The following is a 20,160-nucleotide window of genomic DNA, read 5'->3' as shown; positions in this document are numbered from 1 at the left end:
CTGCTGGAATAGTCCAATTAAAATGACACACCAGCAAGCAGTAAGACAGGCTGCTGTGCTTCTGTTATTGACATGATCCTCACTGATCTTCACTGATCCTCACTGTTCCCACACCCACTCATGACTCCTCTCTGTGTGTGTGTGTGTGTGAGTGTGTTTAATCAGGGTTAGTCTTCTTTTCGATATCTTTTAGCCCCCAGGGATAAATGTGTGTGTTCCCACTGCACACACACATTTATCTGATGTGTGTGTGTGTGTGTGTGTGTGTGGCATGAACAGTAACCAGTCGTCCTCATGGAGACTTTTGAATGGAAATCAATGAGGTTCCTTGAAAGGAGTGTGTGGTTTGAGCAGTTTGAAGAAAACATCTAGTTGCCATTTTCCTGACAGATAATTCAGTTTGATTATTTCTGAATAATAAAGTGAAAACATGCTGGATTGTGATTTTAATTTGAAAACCATAAAAGTGCAGTAGTGATCTTCATTAGTGTGTTGTGCTGTGTAACAGTAAGACTTGACAACATGTTCTGAGACTTTCACAGATTGTCTTGAATCATATTTTGTGTCTAAAAAATAACCGAGCTGTGAGTTGTTTTAAAACCTGCAGATGAAACTCGACAGTGGACTATTTCCCCTGCAGTCGCTGAAGATTTTGTTTCCTCTGTGTTTCCCTGCAGAGCTCAGGAGGGGAGGAGATGGTCTGGGAGCAGTTTACAGTCACTCTGCAGCGGGTGAGTTTTCTCACTGTTTGTGTGGTTACAAACACAAAAGGTCAACACTGGCGATTCAATTCAATCTCTCTGGGGCTAAATTATGTTTTTATCATCTTCCAAAATCTATTAGTGACAGAAAAATCCCGTGGCCACACATTAATAACACATGTTATTGTTGTTGTTGGATTTTTTTCTGACCAAAGTAAGATAACAAATCACCTACAAGCGTGTTTTCATGTCAAAGAAGTGTCCTGTATGAACAGCTGACTGTGAGGTTTTATTTATTTATTTACTTTGTTGTAGGGTGAAGATTTTAGTCCCAGAAATGATTAATTCACAATTAGATGTTATAGTATCATCTACAGGAAATACTTATATAGTTATTAGAAAACAATAACATACAACAAACCATAATAATAACATGTGACCATGTGATATTGACTCACTTTAGTTGAAAGTACTGGAAACATGGCCGCCAGCGAGGACACGGGTCACAAATAAACTCTGCTGAACTTCTTTATCTCACTGTTAGATACACTCTCTGACTCACTCTCCCACACCAAAGTCAGTTCAAATCAGTTTTTAGCACAGAGAGACACGAACGGTCACGTCGCTTCTGGAATGTACTGAACATTTTAACCAAATTTACAAAATATTCTCGTAAAAAATGCAAATGTTGTGTTTTCCATCTGCTGCTAATCTCTTGATATTAATTAGACAAGATTAGAAGTAGGTGGGGATTATCACTGAAGAGGCACACATGGTCCAGCAGTCCACATCTTCCTCCTCACATCAGTTGTATCCACCATATTTGCCAATGTGGAAACAGTAGCATTATCTCTAATCATCATCATCATCATCATCACCCTTTATGCATTAAATAATGTTTCCATTGCACTAAAAACTTACAAGATATTTAATGATTTCTTTGTTCTCGTGTTGTTTTGTCTTTTTTTTATGTGCAAATGAAAAATGAGCGTGATGAACGGAGAAATGAGTCTCCTCTCTGCTCGCTCAGAGTTCTGTGATGCAAATAAACATTGTTCCACAAATAGAAAAGCCCTGACCTGACCTCAGCTCACCCAGCCGCAGGCTCGCTCTCTTCGCTCTGTTCCCTCTCATCAGTGACCCTGCAGGAAAAACACAAACCAGCAGCAATGCAAAGCTTCAGCTCAGCTTCAGCTCAGCTTCAGATCAGCTTCAGATCAGCTTCAGATCAGCTCCAGATCAGCTTCAGATCAGCTTCAGCTCAGCTCCAGATAAGCTTCAGATCAGCTTCAGCTCAGCTCCAGAACAGCTTCAGATCAGCTTCAGATCAGCTTCAGCTCAGCTTCAGATCAGCTCCAGATAAGCTCCAGCTCAGCTTCAGCCAGCTCCAGATCAGCTTCAGATCAGCTTCAGATCAGCTCCAGATCAGCTTCAGCTTAGCTCCAGATCAGCTTCAGATCAGCTCCAGATCAGCTCCAGATCAGCTCCAGATCAGCTCCAGATCAGCAGGCCTGTCTGTGAGCAGAGGTGTGGACACACAGTTGCTGTTCATTATTTATTTTTCGCTCTCTCTAGCCTGAAACATGAATGTTTGTTAAACAGCTGTGTTTGCTACACCACAGATGATTTAAATGAACGTTAAATAATTAACAATCAAACAGGAAGTGTCGCTGGTGACCACGTGACAAAGAAAAGAATGAAGATATTTCTCACCTCAGGGGAAACTGAGGTTGGAAGCACACTTTTCAAAAATACTTCCCCTGTTCTAGTAATGGTGAAGTATTCCTTTCAGATTAAGCAGCCTTAGATTTTATGAGGTGAAGCTTTTGGGCTGTAATCATGTTTCCTTTGTGTGTGAGCGAGAGTGTCCGTGTCTCAGGCTGAAGTAATTTAGTATTTTAATCCTGGGCTTTTCTTCTGCAGGACTCTAAGTTGGGTTTCGGCATCGCTGTGTCAGGCGGCCGCGACAACCCTAACGTGGACAACGGTGAGACGTCAATCATCGTGTCAGACGTGCTAAAGGGAGGACCAGCTGACGGATTACTCTTGTAAGTGTGCCAAGAAAACTCCTCTGTCGGCCTCCTTTGACTGCAGCTGTGTACATGTACATGACAGGAGCGGAGATTTTAGATTATCTCCAACCCAGAGGTCAGTGCAGGTCAAACACTGAGGTGACACATGTTTACCGGTGAATCTGATTTCTATAGTTCTGTTTGTGCCAGGAAACGATTTATTTCCCTGACATTGATAATTATCTTCATGGCATGAATTCATACAGATTTTATGGAGAGAAAAAAACACACATTTCACACATGAAGTAAAACATACTTAATGTACTTTAAGTGTGTTTGTACACCTAACACACTGCAGATGGTGGTTTCGCTGTACTACCATTGCTTGTTGCATTGCTCAGCCCTGATTTCTATCATTATCTCATTTTCATGTTGTTGTTGTTGTTGTTGTTGTTGTTTTTTGGTCCAGTGAGAATGATCGTGTCATTCAGGTCAATTCCATCTCCATGGACAGCGTGCCTCATTCCTTTGCTGTGCAGTCTCTCCGTAAATGTGGCAAAGTGGCCAAAATAGTGAGTATTATCAACACACCGGGCTCCGTCATGCAATACTATCAGACCTGACTGAGGGAGTGTTTGTGTGTATACAGCAGCAGCGCAGGGGCGGGTGGGGACAAGAAGAATTTATCCCATCAGATTGTTCAAAGATCGGGTTTTTGTGCACTTTTCATGGACATTTTTCTTTGGGTTTTCAGTCTCACTTGAACCCGTTTGCAGCTCTTACTTTACTAGCGCGATGTAGTGCCGTCGTTTCTGTCTTAACATAAAAAATAACACATGTAAGCGTGATTTAGCAAAGACTTAATTCATGTTTTTATTTAGGTTTCATCTATAACTATTTGAAAATGATGCTTTTACTTCTCACTTGATTATAACATCAGTGAACATGTCTCATCGATTTGGAATTTTAGGTCCCATTAATGGCGTGTTTATACCGCCTCGCCTCGGCATGGCACGGTTCAGTTGTGTTTCCACTAGAATAGTACCTGCTACTTTTTTGAGTACCTTAAAAAGACTTCACAATCCTAAATTTAAATTTAAATTTTAAATTAAAAAGGATTTAGTGACAGCGACCCTGCCGCTGTATCTCAGTCCAGTTGTAATGAACTGATTCTGATGATTCAGTTACACTGAAAACAACTGCTTCACAAGTCACTGGTCACTCGTGTGTGTGTGTGCGTGTGTGTGTAAAACAAAGTTATGGCAGTTTCATGCAGCCGTGCGGTGATGACTCCGCCCTCATTGAGTAGGTACTTTCTTTGTAGTGGACGGTTACCAAGAGAGCGTCAGGCGAGTCCACCGGCTCTGACTTTAGACCCGAGTAAATTAAATCAGTTCAGTTCAAACAGATAAAACTCCTCTGACAAGATTAACTAAGCTCTTTCTTGATATTCCCTCCTCCATCAGACAGTGAAGAGACCTCGTAGAGTCCACATGAAGCAGCCCCCCTCCCCGGGTGCAGACAGTCGGGAGTACACCCCCTCCAGCCACTACTACGACGCCGACAACGACAACAGCTGGTACCGCGACGAAGGCCGGGATCACGCCTCTGACAGCAAAGGTTACCTGGAGCCCGAGTACAGGGGCGGGCAGGACCACAACCAGAGAGGGCGGAGCCGTGGGAGGAGCCAGGAGCGAAACTCCAGCCTGGACAGACCCAGGAGGGACGGCAGCCGGGAACGGACCCTGGATGTCAGCGCCGATCGTCAGCGGTACCACAGCCGAGAGCGCAGCCCCCCCGGGGACAGCTATCGCATGGAGGACAAGTATGAGCGAGGGGGAGGAAAAGTAGGGAAGTACAGGAGCAGAGACCACCTTAATGACAACCCTCCATCTCCAGAACCTTCCAGAGAGCTGGAGCCACTGGAAAAACCTGTCAACGTCCTGCTGGTGAAGAACAAGCCCAGTGAAGGTAAAACACACAAGGACGACTGTGGATACACTGAGACTCTCATTGGTTCTGTTCCACTCTGAGCCGGGTCAGTCCTCCAGGTCATGTGACTTCTTCAGTTCTAACGGCCTGGAAGGAATTTCCAGGTGTTTACAACGAGTTTTCAGCCAAACACAGTCGCCATTTTCACACCCTGCACCACGTTGTGTAGGAAGCAATCGCAGCTGCACTCATCAGTGAGTTCTCACTGTTGTCTTAAGGCAGCAGAAAGACAACCACAGAAACCTGGTCTTTTGACAAAGGAGCAGTTTTTCATGCTGACTTAAAGCAGAACTATGCAAGTCTTTTCTCTGCGTAGCGCCCCCTAAAGTCTCAGAGTACATATTTTTATGTTGATGATGACGATGATGACGGCTCCTCCCTCCCTGCCCCTCCTTACTGCCATGTTCTTACTGGTCAGAATCTGTCTCTTTCAATTCTCTCTTGAAAAAAGCCGATCTAACGTTTACTCACTAGAGCTGAAACAATTAATCGATGAATCGATTATTAATCGATAACTAAATTAATCGACAACTATTTTGATAATTGATTAATCGATTTTCATGATTAAAACAAGATTTCCGATTGTTTAAGCTTCTTAAATATGAATATTTACTTCATTTCTTTGCTCTGGATAACAAAGAAATCATTAAAAGTGAATCATTTTGGTTTGTGGACAAAACAAGACATTTGAGAACATCATCATTTCCAGGTTTGACGAACACCGATAAACATTTTTTAAGGTTTTCTGATATTTTATGGACCAAACGATTCATCGAGAAAATAATCGACAGATGAATGGATTATGAAAATAATCGTTAGTTACAGCTCTAGTTATCACTGTTGTAAAACCTCCTGACTCTGAGGACGGGGAGTGGAGACGGCCTCTAGTTTACCCTCAACAAGACCTTTAACCGTCGCAGTGACTCTGAAGCTGTTAAATTCATGTGAAAATCCTGCACAGTTCTGCTTTAAATGCTGCATTAGATCTGTCAACATAGATGAGTTCACCGTGCACCGCGACCTCCTGTTTCCACACACGTGTTGTTATGTGGGCTGTATTTATAACATATAGCAGCGCAGGACTCAGACCATAGATGAAGAATTCAGGTGGATTTCTTCTCACTTGATTAAAACATCAGGAAACTTTTCCATGGTAAGTTCATGGTCTCAGGCGATGTTGATTTGGTGAAGTTTGGTCCCATTTAGAGGGAAATAGATGAGAATGGTTATGAGTGATGTCATGACAGAAGCTGTCGCTGCACTCTTCCCTCAATATACAGACAAATTATTCCAAACTATATTCTTTTGTGTTGCTAGAAATGTTGTTATTGGCATCGTGAAGACTTTCACCCTCTTCCCTCTGAATGTGTCACTTATCTCTGGAGTATAAAAAGGTTTGAGTTTCCCTCGTTACAAAGTCAAAATCAAATGTTTGCATGTGCACTGATAATGTCATTTATTATTCATATATAAATATTTCATTAATAATAAATGTGTAGATAACTTCCTCATGCAGGGAAACATCGGTGGAAACTTACAATCATTTGTTAAAAGATTTTTCATTATTCTAAATTTTTTCCTTCTTTTAAACGACGGCGTAAACACCTAAGATTTACACTGGTGTCCACTCATGTGTCGTACTCTCATTAACTGTGTGCTGACAAGTGTCGTTCCCCATTCAAAGGGTTAGGTTGCCCCCTGGTGGCTATTCAACATATTCTCACTCCCTGGTTGGCGTCAGATTTGATGATGTCTGTGTGTGTTTGTGTGTGTGTGTGTTGTGTGTGTTTGTGTGTGTGTGTGTGTGTGTGTGTGTGTGTGTGTGTGTTGTGTGTGTTTACAGAGTACGGCCTGCGTCTCGGGAGTCAGATCTTTATCAAACAGATGACCAGCACAGGCCTGGCCGCCAAGGACGGGAACCTGCAGGAGGGAGACATCATTCTGAAGGTGTTCACACGTTCATCCATTACCGTGTTGTTATTGTGTTTTATTATTATTATATGACGTTACATTGTACCTCTCTGCCATGTTTTTCAGTTGTGATGTTAGTGTTTGTCCTCAGTGGACATTTGTGAGACTCACAAATGTCCTGCTGCTCGTCTTCAGAGTCGACCTCTGATGATAAATGTCCTTGTCTTGATGACCGACCACTCAAAGCTGCTTTACAAAGTAGTTTTTGCCATTCAGGAATCCAACCTACAACCTTTCATTTGACAGACGACTCGCTCCACCACTGAGCCACTGTGCACAGTTCACATTCGTTCACACAGTTACTATACCGATTTCAAAGTAAAAGAACTTTCCTGGGTCTTTTATTGTGAAATATCTGCAGGTCCAGCAGATGCTCAGCTTAGTTGAGGCATATTTAAAAGTACATTCATGGAGATTTTCAGGGTCAGCTCATGTGGAACCCAGTGAAAAGGCAACTTGTCTTGTAACCGGAGGGTTGCTGGTTCAAGTCCCCGACACCTGGGCTACCTCTGAGCAAGGAGTGTTCTCCTAGTGTCGGTCCTGAGCCTGTATAAATGAGAGGGTCGTGTCAGGAAGAGCATCCGCCATTTTAATTCACAACATGCATTACTGACACACTCACAGACTGTGTGTGTGTGCGTGTGTGTGTGTGTGTGTCTGTGTGTGTGTGTGTGCGTGTGTGTGTGTGTGTGTCTGTGTGTGTGTGTGCGCGCACAGATCAATGGAACCGTGACTGAGAACCTCTCTCTGCAAGACGCCGGGAAACTCATCGAGAAGTCCAGAGGGAAACTGCAGCTGGTGGTCCAAAGGGACCGCCGCCAGATCCTGGTCCGCATCCCCCCTCTGGCAGACTCTGACTCTGATAATGATGGTGAGTCACTGGCCACACCTCCTCACACACCTGCTGCCGGCGATGTCAGGTGTGTCTTTGACTGCTGATGTGAACGGACGGCGTGTGTGGTGGTGTGCGAGCGCAGCATCGCGGCTCTGAGCTGATGTGGGAGAGCAGATTTCCTCTCTGATGTCAGAATGCTGGTCTTTGACCCGCACAAGCTGAGGCCTGTAACCGCTGACAGGTGCCGTGTTTTCTTGTGCTTTCTCTTCCAGATAATATGTCCTACTTTTAGATGAAGGAGCAGCGACACGCAGCATGTGTAACTGTAACTGGCTGTGACACAACCTCAGCTGTAAAGCTTTCACCCTTTGTTTGCACTTGTCTTTACACACGGCTCTTAATCTTTTAACTCTTTAATACATGGTTCATTTTCCCTGATTAAATAAATAAATAAATATATTTAATGCACTTTGAACTGTGTGCTTCATGAAAGTGAAATCACGAGCGTGGCAGGAGGAAGTCTCCAGATTTAAAATGATGTAGAATTTAAATAATATCAGACAAAGGTGATGGTTTATTTTTGTGAATACAGAATATTGCATGACAGAGCGCGGCTCGTTACGTGGGTAAGATGTTTGATTTTTCTACGTCTAATAACAAATGAATGTTTTGTCCCAAGAGTGTCTCATTTTCATCCTCCTTCACTCACTGTCGCTGTCAGTAATGTTCTTAATCGTCACTCCTCATCTTTACCTCCTACAAACACACTTTAAAACAGTGAACTGTGAATATTTACACTTGTTCAATATGAAAAACCTCGCACCGATTTGTGTTAAATGAGAGATTATGAATCTGGTCGTTCTTCATTCACAAAAATAAGCCTTTCATCAAATGACAACGTTACCTTTTTGTCAGTTATCCACATATTTGATTCATAAACCTAAAAACAGAAACAATAGAATGATAATTTGTGAAGCGATCTTTGGCGTTTAAAGGAGTTTCTGTGATTCCTAATTGAAGACATTGTAGAGTGTTTGTTTCTTTATGTAACAAACTGTCCCACTGAAGTTTTAATGTAACAAATATTGAACCTAACGTGACAGTCGGAGCCGTGTCTGGTATCTGTGAAGTGACGTGGACGTAAATCTGAGGTATTGATGTTGTTTCTCGACACTTCTTCATCAGGTTAGAGGTATAATATAATACTCTCTTCTCTCTCTCTCTTTCACGTCGTTTCCTCTTCTCTTTAACACCTGCCTCACTCTTCCAACTGCGCCCCCTCTGGTACCTAACAGCTCTGCATGCAGAGTGGCGCTAATCAAACTAATCAAACCTCCACTAACCTCCTCGCTTTTCTACGTTAAGAGTACAAAATGATGAGTTTAAAGCCATGTGTGACTGCACTGGGCCTGTTAAACACGACCTGCTTGGTTGCTGTTAACAGGGGTTGTCATGGCGACGTGTTTTCATGTCTTAGTATCCGCTCTCTTTCGTAGCAGGTCGTCTTGCTTGTCCTCTCACGTCTGAGTCATGAAGTGTGTCGTACGAGCTCTTCTCTCTTCAGATAAAAGCAGCCGAATCAAAGAATGAGGACACTGCAGGGACACACTGTGTCCACACTGTGGACACATGTGAATGTGAATGAGTCCACACTGTGTGTTTTTCAAATTCAAATTCTGTCAGATTATGAATTCCCAAATGAAATAAGCGCTTAGACTCTGTTGTTTGAGTGATGGCTGCTTTTATCTGGACTCTGGAGCTGAGGCTCCGCCTTTGTCCTCACAATTCTGACAAAAACCTCCAATAACAGTCTGTCCAACGTGCTTTAGCTGCTGCTGTGGTTTCCTGAGGCAACCGTTCTCTGGTGGTGGTGATGATGGTGATGGTGGTGGTGGTGGTTGGGGGTTCCAGTCTCGATGAGGGGATTTAGCTCGAAAGAAACTTGTGTCTAACTGTCTGTCTGTCTGTCTGTCTGTCTGTCTGTCTGCCAGACATATCAGAGATGGAGTCGTACCATTCCTATTCTCCCCCAGAGGAGAGGAGGTCCCACCAGTCCGATCTGTCCTCTCACTCCTCTAATGAGAGAGACAACCCCAGGTAGGACAGAGGAGTCAGAACTCTCGTCTCTGTGATGTAACGTGGATGTTTCTCTTGTGGAAACACGGCATTAGTCTAGAGCTGCAACTAGCGATTATTTTCATAATCCATTAATCTGTCGATTATTTTCTTGATTAATCGATAAATCGTTTGGTCCATAAAATCTCAGAAAACCTTCAAAAATGTTGATCGGTGTTTGTCAAACCTGGAAATGATGATGTTCTCAAATGTCTTGTTTTATCCACAAACCAAAATGATTCACTTTGAATGATTTCTTTGTTATCAGAGCAAAGAAATCAAAGAAAATATTCACATTTTAGAAGCTTAAACAAACCAATTAATCGATTATCAAAATAGTTGTGGATTGTTTCAGCTCTACTTTTGTCACATTTATACTTCATGTCGTACGGCTGAGAATAAATGTAGAAACTCTTGTGTTCATGTGCGACATAAACGGGAATTTGTGAAGTCTGACTTGTTTGGAACGTACACTTAATTGACCCGCGTGTGTGTGTGTGTGTGTGTGTGTGTGTGTGTGTGTGTGTGTGTGTGTGTGTGTGTGTGTGTGACAGGGAAGAACACTCGAGGACCGCTCAGATGTCAGCCATGGCCTCTCCATTCAAAGTCCCTGAAGAGCCTCATGCCTCAGCTGATGTGGACACGCTGCACACAGACGCCGCTCCAGGTCTTCAGGCCACGTTCCTCTAACACTTTGTTCCATTTTAACCTGCCTCTCATTTCACTGACGACCGTGATGTTCTCACCAGCAGCTGCTGCAACAACCACACCCAAGATTCTCCTCAGACCGAGTTCAGAGGATGAGAAGATGTACGGGTAAGTGAGTCGGGTCTGCACGTGTCCGTGGTTCTCTCGTGTCACTGAAGCCGAACCGACGCCGGACATGATGTCACGTGTTTGTTTAAACAGACCAAACACAGTGATGGTGAATTTCCAGAAGGGCGACAGCGTCGGGCTGAGGTTGGCTGGAGGCAACGACGTCGGAATCTTCATCGCCGGAGTTCAGGAGGGCAGTCCCGCCGAGGAGGAGGGTCTGCGTGTCGGAGACCAGATCTTAAAGGTACAAGGTCCTGATGTCAGTGGAATGAACACGTTGACTTAAAATCAGTCTTTCTTTTCTAGATTAAACTGACGTTAAGAATCTTTACCTCAGAATGTCTTTATCACATTATTATGTGATATAGTGTCTTAAGGGTTAATAAGCCTTAATATCTTATTAAGACAAAGTTAGATTTTCTTTTTCAAATGGGATTATTATTATTATTATTATTAATAATAATAATAAAAATAATAATAATAATAATAATAATACTATTATTATTCTAGTGTTTCCCAGAAACAAAGCTTATTGACTTATTGTACTTGCCTTTGTCTTTAAGGTGAACAACGTTGATTTTCAAGGTGTGGTGCGAGAGGAAGCCGTGCTCTTCTTGTTGGAGATTCCTAAAGGAGAAGTGGTCACCATCCTCGCCCAGAGCAAACTTGACGGTAAGTCACAGTCACTCTTCTGTTCAGTTCAATTCTTTTATTTTTATCAAGACAAGGATTCAGATTTAGAAAAACATGTGTCATTCAGACAGAGTTTCCTGACTGACTGACGATTTACACCTGGTATTAACACGCGTCTCCGTGATCGCTATCAGATCACAGCTATTCCCCTGACGTCTCCTCCCCCCTCTGTGTGCTGCATTTATAATCTGCCATCCGTCCTCGGGTGGATTTACACCTGTACCCACCTGTGGTCAGCCCACGACCCCTTTGCAGTCCAGTCACAGGGTCAAAGGGGCCACGGACTCCGAGAGCAGGGAGGTCAACGAGTGTCTCCTCTGGTCAAAGAGGTGTAGAGAATAAAGCAGTAAAAGTTTAAAATGACAACAGTATTCCATCATGAAAGGTGTTTCATGATATATACAGTATATATATAATATTTATATCCTTATATATGATGTAAATCTATTCATATCAAAAACAGATGTTTTAAAGAGTTTGCATAGTAACGCCTCCTTGTTTTCCCTCTGTTACGTTAGTTTATAACGACATCTTGGTGTCGGGACGCGGCGACTCGTTCTTCATCCGCACACACTTTGAGTATGAGAAGGAGACGCCTCAGAGCTTGGCCTTCAGCCGGGGCGACATCTTCAAGGTGGTGGACACGCTGTACGACGGCAAGCTCGGCAACTGGCTGGCAATCCGCGTGGGTAAAGAGAAGCAGCTGCTGGAGAAGGGAATCATCCCCAACAAGAGCAGGTGATCTGGATTTCATCAGAACAATGACGTGAAAACACTCGCGTTCATGCGTTTATAATGAAGCGTGTGTTGTCTGTGTCAGAGCCGAGCAGATGTCCAGTGTTCAGACTTGTCATAAAGCCGTCGTGGGCGACCGAGCGGATTTCTGGCGGCTGCGGAGCCAGCGTTCTCTGAAGAGGAAAGACCTGAAGAGGACCAGAGAGAACCTGAGTGCTCACACTCTGGCCACGCGCTTCCCTGCCTATGAACGCGTGGTGCTTCGAGAGGGTGAGTGACACAGATGTTTGGCCTCTCAGGCCACGCCTCTGATCTCTTTCACGACGGTCACCGTGTCAAACTGTCAATCACAGCAACGCAAGTATGACCTCGTATGACGAGTTCTTAGGTCGCTGAGGAGACGAGGAGGAGTTACTAAAACGCTGTGGGTGACGCTTGTGGACGCATCCTTCTTCCTCTTCTTCCTCATCCTTCTAACATGCTAGACTCTTCAGTGATGCAACACGACATCAAACCAAAATGATGCTTGATGTTGATGTTTGTGTTTGTGTTTGTGTTTGTGTTTGTGTTTGTGTTTGTGTTTGTGTGGTTGCAGCTGGATTCCGGCGTCCTGTGGTCCTGTTTGGTCCCATCGCTGATGCTGCTAACGAGAGACTGGCCTCTGAGATCCCGGACCTGTTTGTCATTGCCAGTGAGTCTCTGTCGGTGTCCGTGAGTTTGTGTCCGAACGTCTTTCTCCTCAGTGTTACCGTCTCACCACTGTTTCTGTGTCCTTGTGTCAGAAACTGAGCCTAAAGACGCCGGCTCTGAGAAGTCCTCGGGCGTGGTCCGACTCAACACCATCCGGCAAATCATCGAGCAGGTAAAACTAATAAAACAGAGCTTCTGCTCATGAACAGTCAGTACTTTTGTTCAGGAAATTCATTTTGGGAACACCTGGTTACACTGAGTCTCCCTCACTTTGTCCCTCGCTCCACGCAGGACAAGCATGCCTTGCTCGATGTGACCCCCAAGGCGGTGGACACCCTGAACTACACCCAGTGGTATCCCATCGTCATCTTCTTCAACCCCGACAGCAAACACGGCATCAAGGCCATGAGACAGAGGGTCGTCCCCAGCTCCAACCGCAGCGCTCGCAAACTCTACGAGCAGGCGGTCAAACTGAGGAAGACCTGCGCGCACTTATTCACTGGTACACACACACACACACACAGAGGCATTGTGTGTGTGTGTGTGTGTGCTGTACATTTACTGTGTGTGTGTGTGTGTGTGTGTGTTTCACTCAGACGCCATTGATCTGAACTCAGCCAACGACGCGTGGTACGGCAGCGTCAAAGACTCCATCAGAGAGCAGCAGATGCAGGCTGTGTGGGTTTCTGATGGCAAGGTAAAAACACACACACACACACAGTTCCTCAGATTCGACGTTCTGCCTCGTTAGGACCAGGTTTTGGTCTCCATGAGGACTCCTGGTCCTGACAGGGTCAGTGTTTATGCCAGAGAAGGAGTGTTGCATGTCGTGGCTCCTGCAGCCAATCAGAGACCAGGACTTAAAGCAAATCACTTCCTGTGTGCAGAATAAAGGTTTCACACGTTTATGTTTTATTCATATTTGAGCGAGTGGACGTGACTGTGAGTGGACGTGATAGTTTGATTCTGTCATTAGTGTCAGTCTCGTCTTAGACTTAGACTTAGACTTAGACTTCTACCACCTGTGATTTGTCTGTGTGGTTCCACTTCCTGTCAGTAGTGCTCTACAGTTTGGCTCTGTTTGTCTTTCTTCTCTCTCTCTCTCTCTCTCTCTCTCTTGTTCTCGTGCTATCCGTCTGTCCATCCTTCCTTCCTGTACACCCAAGATCCATCATGTGTCTCTTCTAGCTGGAGGGAGTAGAGAGTGACCTGGACTGCCAGGACGTGGAGCGTCTGTCCTTCCTGTCGGCCATGTCTGCAGATTACCTCAGCATAGACAGCCGGCTGACCTCTGACCTGGACGACACTGCGGACGAGGGAGGCTGCTACACGGACAACGAGCACGATCTGGAGACGACGCACACGTCGGCCATAAGTCGCTCATCTGAGCCTGTGACAGCTGAGGAGGTCAGACACACACACACACACACACACACACACGCACACACACACACTTATAAACAGCCTTAAATGATTCCATTACATTGTTTTCTTACATGACATCATTGACTGTCCAGGATCACAGGTACACCTGTGCAGGTAGAGTGAAGAGCACACACACACCCTGTTACAGTTATACCCACTGACCTGCAGTGTGTGTGTGTGTGTGTGTGTGTGTGTGTGTGTGTAGATCTTGCGCAGATACAGTCCTGACATCAGGAGTCGCATGAGAAAAGTCAGTTGTCGGGAAGTTCTGAAGAGGTCCAGTCCTCCAGTGGGTTCTTTATCTGACAACAAGGTGAGGGACACACACACACACACACACACACACACACACACACACACACACACAGGACCTGAACGTTCATGTCACATGTGGTTTAATGAGACTCAGACTGAGGTGTCTGAATGACTGTGTTACTGTGAGTCAGCAGTAGCAGCTCGTGTGGTGCAGTTCACAGGCTGAAGACGTCGTTAATGCTTTCCCTCGTCAAACAGGTGAAACTGTCGCTGAGGGATGATCCAGTCTTTGTGTCGGGCGTCATTAACCCACATCATCACCCGCGCCTGCACCATTCGCCGCCTCCCAGCTCCAGCCGGAGTTACGACTCCCCCTCCAGCAGCAGCCCTGCCAGCAGCAACAACGACCCTCTGCCTCCCGTGTCTCACTCGGCCGCCTCGTACGCTCCTCTGCCCCCGCCTCCTCTTCACCACCTGTCCTTCAGCAGACCGCAGCACCTGGGAGCTCTGCAGCTCCCCGCTCTGCCACCACCGCCACCACCAGAGGGCGTGGGTCGGCCGTGCGGGCGGCAGGAGGCGGTGGAGGACGGCTCTGTGGACGAGCCCTCCATGAGGTCCTTCTTAGGGAAGATCAAAGCCTTTGAAAAGATGGATCACTTTGCCCGAGCGCACAGGCTGCTGGAGATACAGGAGGCGCAGAACGCCAGGGTGGGAATATCTCAAGCTGTGTTTCCACTCAGTGCAACAGTCACGTTTGGTACAGTCAATGTTTTTAGGAATCCTTGTGAAATAACCAGCTCCAGCTGTTCCATTCTCTGGCACCTCCCCCTCAGGGTACCAGAGTTAAACGGTACGATACGGTGAGGTTGGAGCTAGACCGGCTCCACCCACGACAGTCAGCTGATAAAACTGAAAAACGTTTTCTGTCTGTTCTCAGTCGAAGCTCGACAGAGAACAGACAGAGCTGCTGGACGTCCTCCTTTCACGGTCCATGTGGTCTTTCATTTCCATCGCACCGCCTACCAAGAGCAGCAGGGGTGTCCAAACCTTTTTTAAGGGCCAGATTTGATCATTCCAGGGGCCTCTGTGGCACTGTGTTATTGTCATTATGTTTAAATGGTAATGAAACCAAACGTAAGCCACACAGGAGTGAAAATATGAAAACATCATAGACAGAATAAATAACACATTATTAATCTGGAGCTGAGGGCTGTGAAGTAAAGGTTCTGTTCTCAGTCGAAGCACAACCCTGATCCAGGGCTTTACCAAACCGTGCCATACTGTACCAAACCAAACCAAACCGTACCATGATGGAATCACAGTGAACATTTCCTCTTTATGGAAATCTAGAGTTTAATCAGTGATTCTGTTTCCAGCTCGAGATTGTTCAGACGCACCCAGACCTGTACGCTGTTCCTCTGAAGACGGCCAAACTGGACCACAGTCGACCGCAGCCCATCGGGTGAGATCACTACAGCCGTGTGTCTGTCTGTGTCTGTCTGTGTCAGTCTGTGTCTGTGACTGTCTGTGTCTGTGTCTGTGTGATATATCTCATTTTGGAAAAGACGAGATATTTCCACTTGGATCAAAGCATTAGTCACGTTATGGTTCATGTAAATTAAACCATAACGTGACTAAACGAGTCTTCTGCTCAAACTGAAGTTGAAATGATGAATTGAAGTTTGTATTTCAACATCTGAATATTTCTGAGGTCCACACCCACACCTTAAACCATGATATCGTTGTTTCCATGTGAGCATGAGTCAGATTAATCATCACAGCCGGACTCCATGTTAACTCTGGATACTGGGATAGAAGAAGAAAATGGTGTTGAACTCCTGTTTTCTGTGTCGCTCCAGTTCCAGTTCCAGTTCACACCCTGAACATCAGACGTCTCCGTCCTCTAAGGAGGGACGTCCCTTCTACGCAGCTGAGGAGGACACAGGGAAGGAGGCAGCACCTGGATATTACACTGCCAGCTCTCACCAGTACCAGGACACTGAGCTGTAGGATGACTTTGAACAGACTGTTGCTGATTTGACATTAAGAGAGCGGGGAAACCATGTTTTGTCTTCTCTCTCCAGGAACACACTGTCCTTACTTTACATTTGGTTTTGTATTTAAGTGTTTGTCTAACTTTGACACGGTCACGACTGAGTGCTCAGTGCTCAGGAACCACTTGTTTTCTTGCCTATGCAACTCTTCAGTTTGTGCACAGCAGCTGAAACCACACGTTTGCCCTCATTAACACGCTTTATTTGAAGCTCCGCTTTTTGCACTTCTAATAATATACAAACATTTATGACTATATATTACTATATTAATATTCACTAGTATATATTACTATATTATATATATATATTTATGCATTCCATCCTATATGAAAATGCCTGTTTATACATACAGTATACAGTATAACGAGTATATATAAATATATATATATTCTATTTATCGACTTTTCAAAGTGCCTTTTACTTTTCTTAGTCCCGTGAGGATCGGTTTGTCTGTCCTCTGCCACCGTCTGCTGCTGCTGTCGAGCTTAAAGGTAAAACCAGGGAACCAGTGACACCAAAACCTTAATGCTGTCCCCGCAGGAACAGCCAGTGCACACCCGCACACCAGGAAACAGCAACTCTAACAGTCACTTCAACCTTTTTTACTCCAGCAATACAATGTGTAGAATTGGCACAATCAGTAACACAATTGATTAAAAATGAACTCAATCTGCACAAACCTGTGTGCCAATTTGACCTTTGACCTTTGACCCTTGACCCATACTCAGAAGCAGAGGATTCTTTTTATGTTGTAGCGTCTGAGGCTGAAGTTGCTGATCTAACTCTCTTACAGTGATAGTGTTGGTGTGTGAGGCACCGTCAGTGTTGCCAGGAGACGGTGACACACACAAATCTTTATCTCAGCCTTTTCCAGGTTTTCCAACTCTCCTGCACCTGTCTTAACAGCGACAAACACATTGGAAACACTTTAAGGGAAGAAAAGGATCTTTATTGTCATTATACAAGTTCACATGGAGGGTTGATCAGAAGATGTAACCTTAGAGGCTGTTGAGTCTTTGTAACGTGGCTAAAATTGAACGTTTTTACCTCATTCAACCACAATCTGAAAAGCATGGATTATCACTTCAGTCCCTCCACAGTAGCTGGTGTGATCTGGTGTGATCTGGTGTGACTGGGCCTCATCATTCCTGTTTCTTTGTTTTGTTGTGTTTGGTCCAGGAACCCTGCAGCGCCCTCTTGTGTCCGGTCAGTCATGGTGGCTCTCACTGCCTTTGCCAACAACACACTAAATAAATGATAAGGTGGCAGGGGATTTTTTTTTTTCTTCTTCTTCTTGTCAACAAAATGAATGTCTCCTAACAAGTACTGTATTGTGTATCCAAAGCCTGATATATGCTGTCTTATTCCTCTGTGCCATACTACTCTAGTGTGTACAATTACACACCAGAGCACCAAATATATATGAATCTACTGCTGAAATAATCATCAACAAATGCATTTTTTTTTTTTTATTTATACAGCAACAAATCATCAATAATAATCAAGGCACTTAACAATTAGGGGTCAACCAGTATGGTGTTTTCAGGGCTTATACCAGGGCACGCTCACACTTATGTAGCAATAATGACATTTGTGACAACACTGCATCATTTCAAGATAAGGGTTTGTTTATGTTCAGGGTCCTTGGAATCCTTGAAATTGAAAAAAACATTGTTCAAGGACCTTGAAGATTCTTCTTCTTGAAAATCACCCTAAATAGACATGGGTCATTGAAAGTGCTTAAGGAGTTGATGTTGAGTCGTAATTACCAGCGCTCACTGTCTCTCACTGGTATTGATGTGAGATTCCGCGCAGAACAATGAGCGAGTAAAGTTAAGCAAGAGAGCGCAAATGACAACGTGATGCCTGGGAAATGACTTTGACCAACATCACAAGGACCATCACTTGTCCAGAGCGTGCTGCAAATCGAATTTGAGGGAATTGGTCCTGGAAATTCCTTGAATAGTCCTTGAATTTGATGTCAACCAAGGTGTAGGAATCCTATATAGTAACAATAAAATAAAACACATTTATGATGAAAAATGTATCAAATGTATAAATATCAAAAACAGACATTTAAGTGGCCGGCCACTTGAAACCAATGGCGGGGCCTCATGTGGCCCGCAGGCCACAGGTTTGGAACCTCTGGCTGTTAAAGTAAAGTCACAAACTCCAAAACTCAACTACTGCTACATAAAGTCTATGGCCATCCATTGTAGTGCGTCTCTTTTCTTTAGTCCACTCCATTAATGTAGTAACTCTGTGTAAGCACAGCTCAATAGTGCCACTCAGTGGATTCTCCCAGAATTACAATACAGTTGAATCAACCACTTGAATAATAAATAAATTGAAAATAAATAAACTTAAAATGAAAGCCTTTATGAGGGAGAACTCAGTACTGGTCTGTTTCCAGAGCGTTAGTTGTAGTGATATGTGATGAACTGTGTCCCGTCAGGATAGAGCAGTAAAGATATTCATCATGATATTTCACAGGTTTCAAAGTCAAAGTGTTGCTTTTGATATGGAACACTGAATATTTCAGAATTATGATGCAAAATAAATCTATTCATACCAGAAACAGACATTTTCTAATTCTAAAATGAAGTAAATAATAACTCTAATTAAAACACCAAACAATCTTATATACAGTATATAATTTAATGTTGAATGTAAGACATATAATAATGCAGTGATTACAACAATTAAAATATATTTAGTATTATACTCTATAATCTATCATCTCGCTGGCAGCGTTGGTTTTAAAGGAAGACGACCACGTGTTCATTATCACATGCATGTGGCCCATGAGCCGCAGGTTTGACACCTCTGGTATCTGCAGATTTTTCTTTATATCACATTCTAATCCTAATCATTCCCCCATTAGAACACATTGAACTGTAATTATTGTGTATTTTTCACAAACTATTCTATTTTTAAAGCCGTACTGGAGTCTGGTTTGCTGTCATGGTGTTAGCGTGCTGATAGCCCTCGGTGAATAAACACTATTTTGGCTGGAAGCCACGCTGTTCATTCATTCATTCATTCATTCATTCATTCATTCATTCAGTCATTGTCTACTGCTTTATCCTCCACATGAGGGTCACTGGGTCGCTGGAGCCCTGTGAGAGGCGGAGTCAACACAGTACACACGGGGAGAAACATGCAAACATCACACACACAAAGGCCTAAACCGGGATGTAGACCAGCAACCGTCTGGCTGCAAGGCAACAGTGCAAGCCACATGCTCCACCGTGTGGCTGCAGCAGCAAAGTCAAATAAAGACTGAAGATGCTTTAGCACAGGCTCATACTGCAGGACTCTGGTCAGGTTGTAGGAGCATGTGCATGGACAGGAACTCTTCTGCTCAGGTATCTCAGGGTCACCTGAGCGGGTCAGTGAAGACCAGACCAGACCAGGCTTCACCTGTGGTCACAATTGTGGTCTCTCGACAGCCACAACCTCCTGGAGCTGGTCTTGGTCGCTGCGACTATCTCCTCAGTGGCTTTCTTCAGTAGTTTAGGATCCAACCTGATCCTCTGATCTCAAGCATATAGAATAAGCTCCGCCCCCAAACAGCCTTACAAGTCAGATCAAGACATCAATTAAAAACAGTTGTGAACAATAAGTCGTTCTTTAATCATCACAATGAACAAAGTAGAAGAACATGTGACTCATTCTCAGTTTCACCTCTGACCTTTTTTCTTCCTGAACTTCAAGAGCAATAAAATGCCAGCTCACACATCCCATAATAGGCCGGGCCAGTAAACAATCATCCAATATTTATATTAGATACATTGCTCTGTGCAATGATTGTTGCTTTGTATGCATTTATTATATTATTATTATTATTATGTTGCTGTTTTTTA

At 44.2% G+C, this 20,160-nt stretch overlaps 1 protein-coding gene across 5 annotated transcripts in view; it reads left to right on the top strand.

Moving 5' to 3' along the window:
- Positions 1–19,311, top strand: part of LOC131463654 (tight junction protein ZO-2-like) — a 51,180-nt gene extending 31,869 nt beyond the window's left edge. For all 5 annotated transcript variants that reach the window (XM_058635500.1, XM_058635504.1, XM_058635501.1 and 2 more), the window contains 22 exons: positions 678–731; positions 2,625–2,749; positions 3,183–3,285; positions 4,180–4,684; positions 6,549–6,652; positions 7,394–7,547; positions 9,503–9,608; positions 10,181–10,293; positions 10,379–10,442; positions 10,536–10,686; positions 11,006–11,114; positions 11,654–11,873; positions 11,956–12,140; positions 12,466–12,561; positions 12,653–12,732; positions 12,852–13,062; positions 13,157–13,257; positions 13,749–13,967; positions 14,191–14,298; positions 14,499–14,948; positions 15,617–15,702; positions 16,100–19,311. In XM_058635500.1, coding sequence (XP_058491483.1) covers positions 678–731; positions 2,625–2,749; positions 3,183–3,285; positions 4,180–4,684; positions 6,549–6,652; positions 7,394–7,547; positions 9,503–9,608; positions 10,181–10,293; positions 10,379–10,442; positions 10,536–10,686; positions 11,006–11,114; positions 11,654–11,873; positions 11,956–12,140; positions 12,466–12,561; positions 12,653–12,732; positions 12,852–13,062; positions 13,157–13,257; positions 13,749–13,967; positions 14,191–14,298; positions 14,499–14,948; positions 15,617–15,702; positions 16,100–16,250 — 3,495 coding nt within the window. In that variant the 3' untranslated portion in view covers positions 16,251–19,311. The remainder of the gene's footprint in view (positions 1–677; positions 732–2,624; positions 2,750–3,182; positions 3,286–4,179; positions 4,685–6,548; positions 6,653–7,393; positions 7,548–9,502; positions 9,609–10,180; positions 10,294–10,378; positions 10,443–10,535; positions 10,687–11,005; positions 11,115–11,653; positions 11,874–11,955; positions 12,141–12,465; positions 12,562–12,652; positions 12,733–12,851; positions 13,063–13,156; positions 13,258–13,748; positions 13,968–14,190; positions 14,299–14,498; positions 14,949–15,616; positions 15,703–16,099) is intronic.
- Positions 19,312–20,160: the final 849 nt, after the last annotated feature.

The sequence above is a fragment of the Solea solea genome, chromosome 8 (genome assembly GCF_958295425.1).
Source record: "Solea solea chromosome 8, fSolSol10.1, whole genome shotgun sequence".
In the NCBI taxonomy this organism is placed as follows: Eukaryota; Metazoa; Chordata; class Actinopteri; order Pleuronectiformes; family Soleidae; genus Solea; species Solea solea.
Note: the sequence above shows the minus strand (reverse complement) of the source record. Positions and strands in the feature narration are given on the sequence as shown.